Here is an 18020-nt window from a genome sequence, read left to right as displayed (position 1 = left end):
CGCCGAGAGGGAGACGCATGTGATATTTAACCTCAGTCAACACATTCTTACCCCGGGCGAACAAAACTTACTTAATAGAGGACTATCCTTTATCCCGAGCAGTACACCAGAACCAATTGAAATACTAAGCGACATCCATAAATTCCAACGTAAACTAAAGCTGAAAGAACATTTTAGACACAGTCCCAGTACGGACATCCCCCAGTTCAAATCTGCCAGTAAATTCGATCCTCCAAACACACCGGCATCTATCCGAACCTTTAGCAATATTGTCTCTAAAGAAATGGAACAGACTTTACAACATGCTAAACCTTACCACAATCTTTCCCCAGACGAAAGGAAGGCTATTAGGACATTACGATCGGACACTGATCTGGTGATTAGGCCCGCGGACAAAGGTGGGGGGATAGTCCTTTTAAGTTATGACTACTACAGACAAGAGCTACTTAGTCAACTATCAGACACCTCTACTTACCGTCCTCTACCATGTGACCCGACCAGGACCTTTAAAAAGGAACTAGATGAGAGACTAAACTTTGCTCTATCCATGGGCTGGATAGATCTTGATACGCTTAATTTTTTGACATCTGACTTCCCAAGGATCCCTATTATATACACATTACCTAAAATACACAAATCTCAATCTGCACCACCAGGAAGACCGATTATTTCGGCTGTGGGCTCTTTATTCCAACCTGTAGCAACCTATATTGATTCTTTTTTACAACCCCTGGTGCGCCTTATGCCTTCTTTTACCCGTGATGCTACACATGTCATCCAGATGCTACAGACTCTCAACAACTTACCTGAGAAATATCTCTTGGCCACCATGGATGTCAAAAGTTTATATACAGTGATACCCCATGATCAGGGCATACAGGCATGCAAAAAAGCACTTGAAACTAGAACGGACAAGACCGTCCCAACAGCATTCCTAATTGAACTACTTGAACTTACGCTCACTAGGAATTACTTCCGTTTTGAAAACTGTTTCTATCTACAGACATCGGGCACAGCCATGGGCAGTGCCCTGGCACCATCTTATGCCAATCTCTTCATGCTACAGTTTGAACAAGAAAACATCATAGAGAGGGTGGCGGACAAAATTATACTATATCTTCGCTATATAGATGACCTCCTGTTAATTTGGGCAGGCGACACCGAAAGCCTCAATATGTTTTTTGACACACTCAACAACTTAGATTCCCCGATAAAACTGACTTTGAATTGTGATGACAACTGTATCGAATTTTTGGACTTACAAATATTTAAAACCAGAGATGGCTTGGGGACGAGTCTATACAGAAAACCCACAGACCGGAACACAATCTTACACGCTAAAAGTGAACATCCACCTACCACTATTAGAGCCATACCATACTCACAATTTCTACGCATTATACGGAATAATAGCGACCGAAAAAAAGCAGAAATTCAACTTAAGGAGGGCTTCAACAGGTTCCTGGAGCGTGGTTACAAAGAGGAGTTACTTCTTCAACAACTCGAGAGGGCTCTATCCCACTCCCAGATTGACCTACTAGCAGGGAAAACCGAAGGTGAGCAACAACCAACTAACATGATCTTTACCACTAAATTCTCTCACTTCTCCAGGAATTTAAAGAAATGTGTAACACGGAACTGGCCGATCGTCGCTATGGATACCTCTTTATCCTTACACCAGGCACCCTGTCCCATGTTCGGCCACAGAAGAAACCAGAACTTGAGAGACGTGCTGGTACAGACTGATTTTATAAACAAAGTAAGTGGAACATCTAATTGGCTCTCTGTACAACAAAAACTGGGCTGCTTCCGATGCCCGGACTGTACTACCTGCCGCTCAATGTTGACAGGCAGAGATTTCCCACATCCCCACACCGGCAAGCGTTTTAAAATACAACATAGACTCACCTGCACCTCCTCCTTTGTGATTTATATTATTACATGTCCATGTGGTCTGTACTATGTGGGGAAGACCACCACTATATTGAGGGACAGGATCGCTAACCACAGATCGGCAATCAGCAAGGCTCTCAGAGAAAATACAGCCAAACAACCGGTGGCCAGACACTTTCTTCAGATGGGCCACACTCTACCTACATTTCGTTGCATGGCTGTCGACCATCAGCCCCCACTACCCAGAGGGGGGAATCGAGATTTGGCCTTACTAAGACGAGAATCGAAATGGATCCACCGACTTGACACTGTTACCCCACGGGGGTTGAACGAAACTCTCCCACTTGGCTGTTTTCTTTAATTAGTAATATGAACCAATGAACAATTATCTGGACAATACAGACCCTGACACCCTGTGTATGTTCTGAGCATAATATGCAACAATGCCGTGTCCATATGGGTTTACTATCCTCCATATACCCCCTTTTGCTTCCTGCCTACCTATTTTTAACCTTTTCTTCGTTGTTCTCCTGACACCGTACATGCCCTGTGCCTATTCATCACCCCTAACGTATGGTTTGACTAGTAGCTGCGCATGCAGCCCTGACCTCACTTGCAGTCATAAGTGGGTTTTTGACCAAAGTATGCCGCTTCTATACTAAATCCCACTATTACTTGCCTCAAGGGACTATGCCCTTTACCCGTAAGACAGCCGTAGCTGTCAATTCTGTAATTTAGGAACCAGCGCTTTAAGTGGTGACGGCTGACGCAGGGAGCTGCACAGGCGGTCACTATTGGCGCTATAACCCCGCCCGTGCCCACATGCCCTACCTGTAAGACAGCCGTAGCTGTCAACCCTGCAACTAAGGATTCGGCGTTTCAGGTTATGACGGCTGACGCAGGGAGCTGCACAGGCTGGCATTACCGGCGCTTGTTTTCCCTGCAACCGATGGGTATCTAGGCAACGGGTCCATAACAACAGAACGGCATACTGAAGCCAGATGCGCACGGAGGCGCACGCCCACCTCTTTGCTGCAATATGATTGGACCGACTCCCCAGGCGAGTGTCCTGATTCGATGGCGCATGAAAGGGAAATGATTTGGCTTTCAAAGGGCACGGTGTTACCGTTTCGGATACGGCTCTGTACTTTTATTCTCTATTTCTCCCTGTCTTGTGTCCTCTATGTCCCCTATACCCTGCACTTCTATTTTATATGCTACACAGATGTTTTTGACAACAACTCTGGTTGCTTAGCAACCAGGTGCGCTGGTTTTGGCGCCGTTTGTCCACACATGGCTTTAAATGGTGGAGGTGGAGGGGCCCTCTGGTTGTTTGTTTGTATACTCCTGACGAAGATCCCTGTGGGGGATCGAAACGTTGAGATTTAATAAAGAACTTTTTATTTTTGACTAAAAACCCTGTGAGTGCCGCCTTTCTGCATACATATATATATATATATATATATATATATATATATATATATATATATATATATATATATATATATATATATATATATATATATATACTTATCATTTCCAGCTACCTGTATTTTTCCAGCTGTCTGCCAAAACCTTTTCTGTGCAAGTCTTCTTCTGGAGCTGCAGGTCTCCCTTGGCTCTGCCTGCAAAGACTGGCCCACAAATGGAATCTCTTCCTGGAGCCCATTTTGGCTTACCAATGGCAATATAATATGCATATGAATCTTTACCAAATAATTTGCTAAAGGTTAAAGGAATAATAGAAGTTGAAAACCTTTGGACTGTACCAACACACTTACCAAGATTTGCAATAAAAAACTTGTTGATGTTACTGTTTATTAGGATGCAAAATTTTAATTAATTTTGGATCAATTTTACTCTTTGCTGAAATGCCCTTTTCATTCTCTGTTTTAGTTTGCCTAGTACCTTTTGTTGCTTTATTGACCTCTTTGCATCTAATAAAGTTTCAGCTATCCTGGATAATTTGAATGATGTAAATGCAAATTTTTTCTTACTAACCTCAACACTTATCTTCTGTCACACCATAAGCTTTGCTTTGTGACGATATATATGAGACTATATGGACAAGTATATTTGTTAGCAGCATTTAACTGTCAGTTGCCAGTTAACATATTCCAAATATGTTCTTATACTTCCAAAGTTTGCACAAAGATTTCTGAACAACCTGAAATAAAAACTACCTGAAATAAAAAAATTGTCATTTGACATATTTATAAACCTGCTAGATTATTCTGACTTGATTACCCCATTATTCAAGTCAATGTCTGAATAACTGAAGTCAACCATAATAACAACTTCTCCTATCTGTGAAGCCACTTATATTTGTAGCTTATATTTGTAGCTAGGTTTCATTCATTTTATACTGGGTGGTTTGTAGCATACAATTGTGTAGCTGAAATCCTTAACCTGCCTCTCCCCGAGGTCTATCCCTGGTAATTTAATTCTGATTTTACATAAAGACAAGCACATTCATTTTTTAAATCATTCCATCTACTGTAAATCCACTGCCCAGTCACATGAGTTATCCCACAAGATCACAGTAATACCAATTATATAATAATTTATACATGCAATCAACTCCAGTTTTCTTATTTTACCTAACAAGCATTGTGCATTCGCAAATAGGCAGTCAATGTCATATTCCCTTCTGCTACTTATATCATTTAATGCAGAGGTAGCTTTTATAGTTTCTGCCAGACAGATATCTCTTTGTAACTTTATCAATGGGGATAATCTTGCATAATACATTTACAGTGACATTTACCTGGCGGAGGAAGTGTCAGTATTTCTTCTGTGCTGTGTTCAGTTGTTACTGCATGAAGGTAAAACACAACATAACATTTAGCAGTACTAGTATGTCAAATACAATATTAGATGCCATTAATGTGAAATTTATAAGATAGAAATATTTTCATAGAATCTACTTGCACTTTAGCTATAATAAATTAATCAAACCTTAGCAGTTTGCTGGTTGGAGTAGAAAGACAAACAGACTCATTTTAAATTTTCAATAATTTGAACTTTTTTAGAAAATGTGTGGTTTTCTGTTGTCAATTGATTTTTTTAGGTCATACTTCACATTAAAGAGCAGATTTGTTAATATACAGTGATATGCTGGCATATTTGTTAAGGTTTGAATGGTAAATTCTAATTTATTATTTTGTGTGTGTGTGTGTGTCAAAACTCACAAATTCAAATTTAAAAGCACCCGTATTTGTCAGGGCAAGTACTCATATTCAATGGTACAACAGTAATCCATATGAAATGTCAGTTGATTAGGGCTTTTTTTGTTTCTTTATAATTGTTAATGATATAAATATTTAGGGCTTATTTATAAAATTTGCCAGAATAACATTGAAGCCACAATTGGTTGTCACATTCAGTCAAGTGTATTGCAACTCTCTTAGCTTCTTAGAAACTGGCTTAACCCTAATCATAACTAGAAAAAAGCAATGCTATATTTAATTTCTAAATGTATTTAATATGTAAAGCCTTCATTCATCAGGAGCCCTTAATTCTTAGCCTATAGATATCCACTAGCATTACTTTTGCAAAAATGTAGCATCTAAATCTCCTTTCCTTGGCAATAGGGTTACCTTTTCTATCCTAAAAATCTTAATTACTTAGTTAGCTGCTACATATATACGTCCATTGTACTTCAACTTAGCGCCGTATGCAAATTAGGCAAAGCAAAGCAAAATATATGCTATTCTGGCCACATATGAGAGATAATTGAGGTTATAAAGGACTGTAAAATGAATACCTCCACAAGCAGACATAGGAGCCACCGATGATACCAAAACTGACTACTGTATCATGGAGTAAATTAGGAACGGACCTCTTTTCCTTACCAGGGCAAGATTACTTAGTAAAAGTTGAATACTATTTAGACTTTTTGGAGATAGATGCAATTTCTGATACCACCTCCAAAACAATCATTGAATAAGTGCACATTAGTCGATATGGGATACATGACACTGTTATCACAGATGACAGACCACATTTTGTCAGTTCAGGATTCACAAATTTTTCACACAAATTGGGAATTTGAACACCTTACATCATCATCCTACCACAATCAGTCTGCTGTTGCTATGAAGATAGCAAAAAAGATTTTAAAGAAGCTAAGAGAGTTGGAAAAGATCTTAGGAAAGCCACACTTGACTGGAGAAATATTTCTACAGAGAGTACCAAAAGCAGTCCTGTACATGTCTGGATATGTCACAAAGGACCAGACCTCTCCTTTCCACTGCTTAAAAGCTGCTGTTTCCAGAGGTGATAAAAGGGGTAGCATATTGTAGGAAATTTGTGCAAACTCCTTGCTCTTATCCCTGTAAGGGCAGAAGCACAGAGCCTGTGTCTGTGTGCTGTAAGCTGTTACCTAGCAACCAGCTGTTCAGTGATCTCAGTGCAACAGGAAGCGAAACAGCAGCTAGTGAGCGGCTGGCAGGAAGAGGAAGTCACAGAGACTGGCAAAAGAAGAGAGCCTGGCATAGAGAGCCACATGGTGGACAGAGAAAGAGGCCAGAGAGCTACTGGTGGGCCCAGAGAGCTGAGAGGCTACAGCAAAAGCATTCATTTGGATTGGGCTGGCACAGGGAAGCCAGATACTGTGCCTGGAAAGACAGAGAGTGTGAAAAGAATACAGACTGGAGGAACAACCAGCAGGAGATTCCTATCTGAGCATCCAAAGGAGCTGGTAGTCGCACTGTATGACTGAATGTGCTGGACTCTGAAGAGAGCTCTAATGTATCTAAAGAGGATTTGTGAGTATCCTGTTTAAAGGGACAGTACCCTAAAGAGCTCTGAAGATAAACAGACTGTTTATTAAAGGACATTAAATGACTTTGCCTTTTTAGTTAGCTAGACAGCTTTGCGCTAGCAAGTTAGTTAGTGAGGCCCTATTGCTACCGGTTAGGAGTGTTGCATGTACTAGTTGGCCATTTATTTTAGATAAACCGTTATTCAGTTTAACCAATATTGGGGGGCAGATTTATCAAGGGTCAAATTTCGAAGTGTAAAATACTTCGAAATTCGACCATTGAATTAATATACTTCGAATTTGAATATCGAAGTCAAAGTATTTTTCACCAAATTTGGCCATCGAACAATCAAAGTAAAATCTTTGGATCAAACGATTCGAACGATTTTAGCGTACGATCGAACGATTTTACTTTGATGTGTAAAGACTTAGAAAATGGTTGTAGAAGGTCTAATTTGGTGAAGTATTGAAGTCAAAGTTTTTTTGAAAGAGACAGTACTTAGATTATGAAATGGTCGAATATTCAAACTATTTTTACTTTCCCAGATGACACTAGGTGGAGGCACTGCGCTAGTAAGTACCAGGTACCCAGTCTCTGGTCCAGCGGCAGGAACTTGAGTTGTACGAGCTGATGTTCCTCTAGAATCTAGACTGAGGAGTCTCTGTTCCCCTCTATCATCCAGCTTTAGGTAATATACAATTAAGGGGCTATTTAAGTATTTTTCTCCCATACCCTAGTGCTTTATTCCTATATTTAATTCATTAATTGATCAAATGGATGTGTTGATTATACCTGCAGATTAAAAATGTTGTAGTCTATTGTAAGAAAAACTAAAATGCACAAAAGGACAACCCTACCTGGTAGCACTTTAAAACTTTAAAATTTACTTTTTATATCAAGATACAGAAGGAGGATCATGCCATTATTTATTAGCGTTCTTCTGTATGCTGTCAATCAAGATTGCAATACATGAATTCTTATGATTTGAAAAATAGAAAATTACAAATATTTTTTCTTTTTATATTGTAAAAAGCTTTGTACTAGTGTGGTAATGTGTTGTTCTCATTTTGAAAAGCTTTACTTTCTTACAACAAAGACAAATATCTCTGAAAGTAATTTTCTATATACCTGTCTTCTTCAAGACAACTAGAATATATAAGATTAGAATATACAATATATATATTGTACATATTGATTTTAATGCTATACTAGCAATTTCATAGACTGTGTGTACAGTCTAATGAAAATCTGTTAAATTGTATTGATGGAGCAGTGATAGGGTATTTCCTATTACCTGTAACTTTTGCACAAGTCTAGTATATTCATTTTTTAGTGAATTAAAACTAAATGGGAGTATAAGGAAATCACTTAGAATAAAACTTCCATGAAGCCCATGGTCTAGAAGCAGGGAGCTGAGGTATACAAGCTGTGGTTGCTCTAGACCAGTGCTGTCCTTCTGTGGTTCCAAGGTTTTACTCATCACTCACATGTAAAAAAAAGTTATGTAATATTAAGACATACCCTTACACCGATAGTTAAACACTCATAGAGCCCCTAACAACAATTTCAAAATGCTAACAAACTCCCAGAACATTCCCCTACAAGGCCCATGTCCCACAGGCAGAGTATGGCACACACAGGGAGCACAGGGCAGACAAAATATTGCACACACAGGTTGCATAGGGCAGGCACAGTAGGGCACACATAGGCAGCATAGTATTGGGTATGCAGGTTGACAGAGTATGTCACACCCCGGGAGCATATGGCAGGCAGAGAATGGAATAGCTGAGGAGCATAGATCAAAGCCATTTGCATTTATGTAAAAATATTTGCTTCAGCACTACTCAGAATCAGACATGGATCAAGTGAAATAGAGTTCAGATAATTATTTTAATTAATAAATAAATGGTTAAATCTGTAAGATCTATAAAGTTTCACCATGCAGTAACTATTGTTACCACATGGTAAAAAACACTGATGATCAATCAGTCTCATAGTTAATATACTGTACATGTTTTCTGAAGTTTCTTTACTATTAGGAGGATTAACATGAGGAGTGCTGCCTCATTTTTAACACTATTTTACCCTGCTTTTCATGCCAGGATTGATTTGCCACTCAATATAAACTCTTGTACAACTATTTTATTCCAATTATATCAAAAAATATGTTGTCCCCATACTGATAGCACAGATAACACATTACCTACGTCCCCAGCACGTAATCATAGGCTCTCAATATATATTAATTATTAATATATTAAGAATAAAAGTGTTTTTTTAACTGCAAGAGTATATTACCTAGAGTATAGTCTACCTATTTTGCCTACTAGAGGGCATGTATTTACAACCTTTATTAAGTCAGTGCTTGGAATTTTTGTGGTTGTTGTTCTAATGGTGTGTTTAGAAATTATTTGCAATCAAAATTGTAATTATTGGTGTAGGCCTTATGAAAAAGCAATATACAACATTTTAAAATATGCTAAGTAGCTCTTTCTGATACATGTTAATTAACATGTATGATTGAAGCTATATAAATACACATCAATTGTACCTGTGACATCCCACTGACTTTACTGGGCATTGCTTAATACTGTTATTACAGATTGCTCTTGGTCTTAAAATATTTGCATGCATGTGTTTGGGCATAAACAAAAGGTGACAGGTAGATCCCACCAAAGTCAAAAGAAGCTGATTGGGATGGTTTTGGATGCGTTTCCACCAGCTGAATATCCTGATGAACACATCCTGTGTGTCATCATTCTACTATATTAGTGCAAATGACAGGTCTGTTATTTGTTACCATGTTGCCTTTACCTCCAAACTATGATGTGTGTGTTGGTACAAGGAAGCATATTAATTTCTGCCTTGTAGTTGTACCTTACCGCTCTGGGGTTTATTGATAAAATACTCTATTTCTGTGATTATAATTACAATATCATCCCTCTTATTACCAGTAAAAACATTTTTTATATATTTTCAACTTGTGGAGCACAGAGATAACATGAAAATCATAACTAGAAGCATAGTGTTCTTTAATGGTTGAGTGCTGTGCTATAGCAGAGGTATGTGCTTTCGTAACAAGAAGTTAGAAGGGTTATTTGGAAAAAAAATAAGGAGAAGATATAATGGAGATTGAGACAAAATAGGATACTGGATACTGGCTAAATTACTGCAAAATTACTGGAAAAGAAAGGCAAAATCACTGAGAAAGATTGGTGAATGCACAATAGGAAAAGTAAGAGGTCTTTAAGACCTAAATATCTTCAAGAAATCATTGGACAATGGAAGTAAGTTTTATTCAATGAGAGTTCTGAGGTGTAGTCTCAAAAGAAAAGTCGTCAAAAACATTTTTTTAAAAATCCAAATTATTCAATACAATCCAAATTATTATGAATATTATACTTGATAAGTAATTTTTTATAAGAACAAAAACAAATGAGAAAATCATAATGAGTATATTACGTAAACATTCTTACCTGCAGGAGTTATCTGTCCAGTTGTTACTGGCACTGCAACTATAATATTGGTTTGCAATTATCATTGAACAAATTACATAGTAATGAAGGCACACATATAAAATGTTATTTTTTTATACTCCATACTAGAGACATTTAAGTATATTATTGTGCGTACAGAGTAACTTTCCTTAGGTCAATTATAACCAAAACGGAACAAAACACATTCTAATGTAATCACCTTAGTAAATTTAACACACCATGGTGTGTGCAATCCCTTAAAAAAAAAAAGGTTATTCGAAATGTTGGGGTTTCTCACCTTTTGCACAATGTGTCTACTTTAACATATTTGCTAATTTGCATTTTCAAACACTGATGGTATGTACATGCTATTGTTTGTAATATAGATATATTGCTGTTTATGTATTTTTTGCTTTTGCATACACCATGGTGTGCTAAATTTACTAAATTGCTATAATCATTTACTTATAGATATTTGATAATCAAAGACATGAAAACTTGTAGATACAAACATGATTTAATAGTTTACCTGTAGATACTTCTGGTGGGATGATTCTCAGCTCTGGAAATAAAAGTATAGATTATAAATATTACTTTACATCCATAAGTATCTATATTAAAAAAAATAATGCTAGGTATTTATAGCCCTACTCAACATGATCCTAGTTTCTCTGTATTCTAGACTTCCTTGCAGTTACTTTCTAATTGCACAAACAGCAGACCACAACTGAATGGGAGTATAATAACTAAGCTGTATCACCATGCTACAAGCTGAAAATTGTCTCTTGTATGGACAGGACTGTCTGTGGGACTCTGACTATGTGGGAATAGAAGACACGCCTCCCACAGGGGTTAAATAGTGATTGGGAGGTTTCATGTTTTCTTTAAACTAAAGTGAATTAAATTAAATTAAAAGTATATATGGATAAAAACAGTCCCCAATTTGGATTCCGATGATTGTATTAATTTGATTCATGTCCCCATGATTATATAGTAAATTGATAGCCTGATAACAAACCATAAGTGTAATATGCAAATTTTAAAGGGTATGTTGTTTTGATTGTACTCACTATATAAGGCAGAGAGCTAGGACTAGACTCCACCTCTGATGAAGTGCCAAAGAGAGGCACGAAACGCGTCAGGTGACTAGACACGACATGGTTTAGCTAAAGAGCTCCAAGAGGATGCCTGTTTGTGTTTTTAAAGATGCTTGGAAATAAAGATGTCTTTTTATCTTAAACACTATCCGTGGTTGTCGGCTCCTGTCTATCTGCTATATGTGGGAATAGGAGCTGGTTGGGACTATTCTTCCTGACTTAGTGATCTTACTGGCCAATAAGCTGATATATCAATGTTCAATTTTCTACCACTATTTATACAGTTTTTTTGTGCTAATACTCACAAATTCAGATTAGAGATTCCAAAATTTGAACATTCAATATTTATCACACTAAATTTTAAAATGCGGAAAACTTCGGCATCTAAAAGCTTGCAAGTCCATTTAGAAGTCAATGGGAGGTATCCTAGCAAAAACTTTTAAGTTTTCAAGGTTTTTTTTATTAAAAACCCTCTAAATCTTACTAATCCAAATTTGATAAACAAGCCTTCTCATGTACAATTCTTGTGTAAAAAAAACTATGTAAAACCTGTATAAAGGTGTTCTGTTTTTTTACACTATTTTTGCTTACTTTTTTACCCAATAATTTTTTGCTTGTATGAACTAAAGGGGTTATTTATTAAAGGTCGAATTTTGTTTTACCCAAATAAGTCACGTTTTTCAAGGATACTTTCAGTAAAAACTCAAGTTTTTTGGGAGAATAAAACCTTACATTTTCAGAGATGGATTATGCCCTGAAGGTTCAATAAGCCTGAATTCTGAAAACACTCCAGCTAAAACTTGTTGGGGTCATGTAGAAGTCAATGGCAGATGTCTCTTGAACCATTTGAAGATGTTTTCAGCCTTCATAATTTTCAAGGTTTTTTTTTGGTGTGTTGCACTTGAAAACTCGATTAATTTGAGTATTCAAGTTCAGGTTTTTAACATTCAAGTGTTTTCATAAATATAGCAATTATTCAAGTTGTGAATTTAATTGAGGTATAAAAAAACTCATAAACATCACAAACCCGACCTTTGATAAATAATCCACTTAATAAAGATATCAACACTTTTACATTTGCAATCATTTTTTCTCATGATTTACAAACATTTAAAATATGGGTTTAGATCATTATTATGGGGATAACAGATTTTAGCCCACACTGATTTTTCTGACATTTACTTTTTCAGTAAAATATTTTACACAGTTTAATAAATACTGTCAGCCTTTTTGTGTGTTTTAGCATCACAAACACCCCAACCAGTTAGAAAGGGGTTTCCAAACAGGGGAACCTGGAGCAGTGACGAGGGGGTTCATCCTAAAGATCAGTTAGGGTAAGATCTATGCACAATACCATTGCTCTGCAAAGTGCAGAAATGCTAAAATTTCAGTGTCAATTATAATTTTCTTTAAAATTGTCCATGTTTATCTAAATATACAAAATTTCTGAATTTATATCACAGAATAGTTTCTATAGGTGTAAGAGTTTCTAATACTGTTAAATTAAACATGCAAAAGTTAATAAACAGCTATAAAACTTGATGTTGGTTGGTTATTATGCAATATAGAGTGTATAACAGTAACTTTGTAACATAGTTCACAATCCATTTTGAGTTTTTAAAACAATGAATAAATAATTAACTAAATATTTCTGTTAAATCATATAAAAAATATTATAAAAAAGAGTATTCCGATTCTCAGTAAAAATATTTTATATTAACATGTCTTTATAAAGAAACAGTATTAACTAAAATAGCTACTTCTACAACTGATCTGGTATCTGGAAACCCATAATCCAGAAAGTTCTGAATTATAGAAAGGCCATCTCCATTGTCCCATTTTAACCAAATAATTTTTTGAAAAATTATTTTCTTTTTTTCCTATAATAATATAACATTATATTGTACTTGATCCTAACTAAGATATAGTTAAATAGCCAATTGGATTTATCTAATGTTTACATGATTTTCTAGTAGACTTAAGCTATGAAGATACAAATTATGGAAATATCTATTATCAAGAAAATTCTAGGTCCTGAACATTCTAGTTAACAGGTCCCATTCCTGTACAATTATATCAGTAGTTTTAGTATTAGTTATTTCATAATTAATGGGCACCATTTTGCATGTATTCAAGGACCAACACAGGGACTGATGCAATAAGAAACAGAAAGATGCAAAGGTGTCCTAGGACAGCTAACAAATATAATATAATTAAACATCTAAAATATATATTTTTCTTAAAAATACAGAACAAAGAGTTTGCTATTCTTTAGTATTTTCAATGCTTAATATAATTCTATATCTTATGAAAATGGTAAATCTAAACATTTTCTCTTTTCTATTAAGATTAAGATTCATTTTAAGGGGGGGCGCATGCGCGGCATGGAGTGAGAGCCGACGTATCTCCGTAGAGCTCCGTGACCCATCTTAACATTGCTTGCTAATAAACCAATTTACACCTTCATTCCCAAGCACCGAGCACATTAGCAGGTGTGGGAAACCAACCGCTCTATGGGGAGACGCAGAACCAAAGAGCAGGCAGGCACAATGTCGCCATATCTGCAAAAAACCCCGGTGGCCTCTCATCGAGAGATCCAAGATGGCGCAGAGGACTCCGACAATGAGCGACACCTGAATTCAAGGGCCTCCTCACCCAGGTACCAGAGTTCAAAAGGGGAAATGGCTGGGGACCCCATAATACAAAGCCAAAATCATCAATCAGAGCACCCCTCCTGTTTCTGCTTGAGACAGTCAATCATCCTGCTCCATACTGTTCATATATTCAGACCCATGACCTCAAGAGAAGACAGGTCCAGAGTCACAGAGGTTGTGTGAGTACAAAACACTTTATCTCCACATTTGAGTGCTCTGGAAGCTTCTGGGACACAACCATTTAAGGCTGCAAAGGGCTTAATGTAATCCGATATAGGCAGTTGTGTTTTCTCTCTCCTAATATGTTGCAGTTAATGTTTTTGATTTACTTTACGATGGTTTATACAAATGTTGTTTATTTAAAGCTATTTAGCTCACTTAAGTACAGGATGCATGTATTTTAGGAACACACCTATCTCCCTACTTAGGATAGATACATTCTTTTTGAAAACTTATGGTCTAGATTAAAGTCTGGAGGCAATATAGCTAGATTGTTTAAAGGGAATCTGTCGTCATTTTAAACTTTTTTTTTTGTTTTTTTTTGCATTTTTATAAAAAACACACATCCATAAACACTGTCTGGCAAATAAAATGTTAATCCACAAATCCATGCATAAGTTATTTTAGTTTGTATTTTGTCATGGGGGCTTCCATTTCTGCTCATTACACATTCATCCTGTGCTGCTCTAACAGCAGGCACAGCATTACCTGTGTGCTTGGAGGCAGCCACTCTGTAATGAAAAGCCAGGTCGCACTACGACATGAGAATCTAGCTGTACATTCCCCCTCCCCTCTCTGCCCATGCGTGTGATGTTTGGAGGAGAGAGGTCACATGGTTTGCAGCAGAGCAGGGCCAAGCCTAGCAGGCGCCCTAGGCAGGCTGCCCGGCCGCTGCGCCGGCTAGTTGCACGCTTCTGCACATGCGCGAAAAGACGCTTCAGCGCATAGACGCGTGAGCGCATAGACGCTTCTGCGCATGCGCAAATCGACGCATGCGTTCGCGTACTCGCGGTCGGCAGTGAAGGGACCGGACTAGGGGTAGGAGTAAGTACGTGCCTGGCGCCCCTCCACCTTTGCGCCCTAGGCACGTGCCTACTCTGCCTACCCCTAGTTCCGGCCCTGGTTTGCAGGGAAGCAATTACTTTCACTTTTCTACATTCTGCCTGCTCTACAGCTGCGCTAGCAGCCCCTCCTCCCACAGACACTATCAAAGCTCCTGCCGTTCTGTAAGTTTGTTCTCTGCATTCCTTTGGAGGGGGAGCTTTCTCTCCTTGCTGCCTTCCTAGTTGGTTTTACTGGTTACTAGATGAGGTAAAGGAGCTGTGAGTCCCCTTCTTAAAGCTATCTAATGTATCAGCCTGTACAACTGATTCAGGGAGAGAATTCCACACGTACTTAAATGATATTTGGTCATCCGTGAACTACACAAACTTAGGCCAGATCTTGCTCTTATAAGAGACACATTTCAAGCTCTCAGATGAGTCAGCATTGAAATCTAACATATACCCCAAGGTCTACCGCAAAAAAGGTGGGGTTTTTAATTTTGAATCCCTGAGAGGAAAACCCAGAATAATTAAAATTTCTCTGCTCCAAATTGACAAAAGCTAGAGGGGACTACCGAACCCCTATCATAATAGGCAGAGACTTCAATTTACCATTTTCAGAGCTAAGGGATCGGTCTACCCCACCCCTGAATACGGAGGTGTCTGAGCAGTCCAAAAAACTCTGCCAGTTAATCCGAAAACTAGACCTTAGAGATGCATAAAGGATACATCCGATATTCTGCCTACATCATGGACTGATCACTCAGCAGTTATATTGGAAGTAGACCTGACACACCCACCTTGGAGATCTCCCTATTGGTGCTTCAATGAGTCACTAGGCACTAGGCAGCTATGTCAAATGATCACACAGGCACACAGAAATCTTAGCTCTCTGCTTTTGGTGGACACTGAAAAAGCACTACGATGGCTTAAACAGTGATATTATGAGAGTGGGGATAAACCACATACCCTGTTAGCAAAGAAACTAAGAGAACAGTTAGCCCAAACAGCCATGCCTTCCATAGATATGGGGAATGGACAATTGGTGTACTCTCCAGAGGACATAACAGAGGCATTTAGAAACTGTTACTTGTCACTTTATAATTTACATAACAAAATTCCACCTAATCAACAACCCACTGAACAACAGAGAATGACTTTCCTTCAGCAGAATCTCAAGGTCAAACTGTCCCAACTAGAATTAGAAAGCCTGAACTCTCCCATAACTGATGAGGAAAGTTTTTTCCTCATTTTGAAAGGTTTTAAAACTTTAGAAAAAAGAGAAACATTTTTCAAAATAATTATCTACACACCTGTCTTCCTGTTGGCGACTACAACATATAAAAACTGCATATTTTGATTGCATGCTCTACTATCAAACAATCTGTTTAATTGTATCGACTAAGCAGTGATGGGAGATTTCCGATTACCTGTTGTTTCTGAAGGTGCAGGTGTTGACTCTCCTGGAGAAGTAAATTAATAAACAAATAAGTTTCCAGCTTTCAACAAGTCTTGTATATTAGTTTAAATAGTATTTGAGAATGTAATGGAGAATACAGGAAAATTCTTGGAATAAAACTGTCATGAGCCCCATGGTCTACAAGTAGGAATGTAAGTAGTATGAGCTTCTCTTTCTCTAGACAATGGAGGCAGTTTGATTTTTGCTTACAAATTCATATCAATTACTCCCCCCATCTTTGTTCCCCAATAATATCCAGCTGTAGTTAATATATAAAAAAAGGGGCCAGTTGACTGCATCTCTAACATACCCTTGTGCTTTGCTCCTATATTTTTTTTATAATCAATGTAATGCATGGGTTATATATGCATATTGAAAATCATGAGGTCTATTGCAAGAAAAAAGGAATAAAGGACAATCCTACCTGATGGTACTGTAGATTTAAGTGTAGTTTAGGGGGAAAAAAAGTTTTTTAAGATGATAATTCTGAAAATTTACCTTTTCAATTTCAATATACAGAAACAGGATTGTATCAATATGTTGTAGTTTTCTTCTGTATGTTGTCAATCATACTTTCAAAACATGAATTCTTACAAATACAAATTAAAAAATTAGCAGCATTTTTCTTTCAATATTGCAGGAAGCTTTGTAATCGTTTAGGAATGTATTTTTTTCCTCATTTTGCACAGTTTTAAAACTTTATAAAAAAGAGAAACATTTTTCAAAATAATTATCTAAACACCTGTCTTCCTGTTGGAAACTACAACATATAAAAACAGCATATTTTGATTGCATGCTCTAGTATCAAATGCAAAAACTAAGTGTACAGTCTACAAACAATCTGTTTAATTGTATTGACTAAGCAGTGATGGGAGATTTCCTATTACCTGTTGTTTCTGAAGGTGCAGGTGTTGACTAATTAGTAAACAAATAAGTCTTGTATATTCGTTTAAATAGTATTTGAGAATGTAAAGGAGAATACAGGAAAATTCTTGGAATAAAACTGTCATGAGCCCCATGGTCTACAAGCAGGAATATAAGGTGTATGAGCTTCTCTTTCTCTAGACAATGGAGGCAGTTTGATTTTTGCTTGCAAATTTATATCAATTACTTCCCCCATCTCTGTTCCCCAATAATATGCAGCTATAGTTAATATATAATAAAAGGGCCAGTTGACTTCCTCTCTACCATACCATTGTATTTGACTCATATTTTTTCATAATCAATGTAATGGATTGGTTATATATGCATATTGAAAATCATGTGGTCTATTGCAAGAAAAAAGGAATAAAGGACAATCCTACCTGATGGTACTGCAGATTTAAGTGTAGTTTAGGAAAAGAAAAAAAACGTTTTTTAAGTTGATAATTCTTCTAAATGTACCTTTTCAATTTCAATATACAGAAAAAGGATTGTATCAATATGTTTTAGTTTTCTTCTGTATGTTGTCAATCATGCTTTCAAAACATGAATTCTTACAAATACAAATTAGAAAATTAGCAGTATTTTTCTTTCGATATTGCAAGAAGCTTTGTAGTTGTTTGAGAATGTAGTTTTTTCCTCATTTTGCACAGTTTTAAAACTTTTTTAAAACAGAGACAAACATTTTTCAAAATAATTATCTACACACCT

The 18020-nt window shown here is 37.0% G+C and overlaps 1 protein-coding gene across 50 annotated transcripts in view; it reads right to left on the bottom strand.

The window, feature by feature from the left end:
- The window catches only part of csmd1-a (CUB and Sushi multiple domains 1/integumentary mucin B.1), a 263577-nt gene that overhangs the window by 29460 nt on the left and 216097 nt on the right, over positions 1-18020 (bottom strand). For 45 of the 50 annotated variants that reach the window (XM_041586464.1, XM_041586465.1, XM_041586482.1 and 42 more), the window contains 6 exons: positions 17693-17701; positions 16813-16821; positions 16360-16392; positions 10665-10697; positions 10136-10174; positions 4661-4708 (listed from right to left, as the gene is read on the bottom strand). In XM_041586464.1, the coding sequence (XP_041442398.1) occupies positions 4661-4708; positions 10136-10174; positions 10665-10697; positions 16360-16392; positions 16813-16821; positions 17693-17701 (171 nt within the window). Of the gene's footprint in view, positions 1-4660; positions 4714-10135; positions 10175-10664; positions 10698-16359; positions 16393-16812; positions 16822-17692; positions 17702-18020 lie in introns of all 50 variants that reach the window. The other 5 variants (XM_041586474.1, XM_041586500.1, XM_041586479.1 and 2 more) reach the window with 3 other exon arrangements.

The sequence above is a fragment of the Xenopus laevis genome, chromosome 3L (assembly GCF_017654675.1).
Source record: "Xenopus laevis strain J_2021 chromosome 3L, Xenopus_laevis_v10.1, whole genome shotgun sequence".
Classification (NCBI taxonomy): domain Eukaryota; kingdom Metazoa; phylum Chordata; class Amphibia; order Anura; family Pipidae; genus Xenopus; species Xenopus laevis.
Note: the sequence above shows the minus strand (reverse complement) of the source record. Positions and strands in the feature narration are given on the sequence as shown.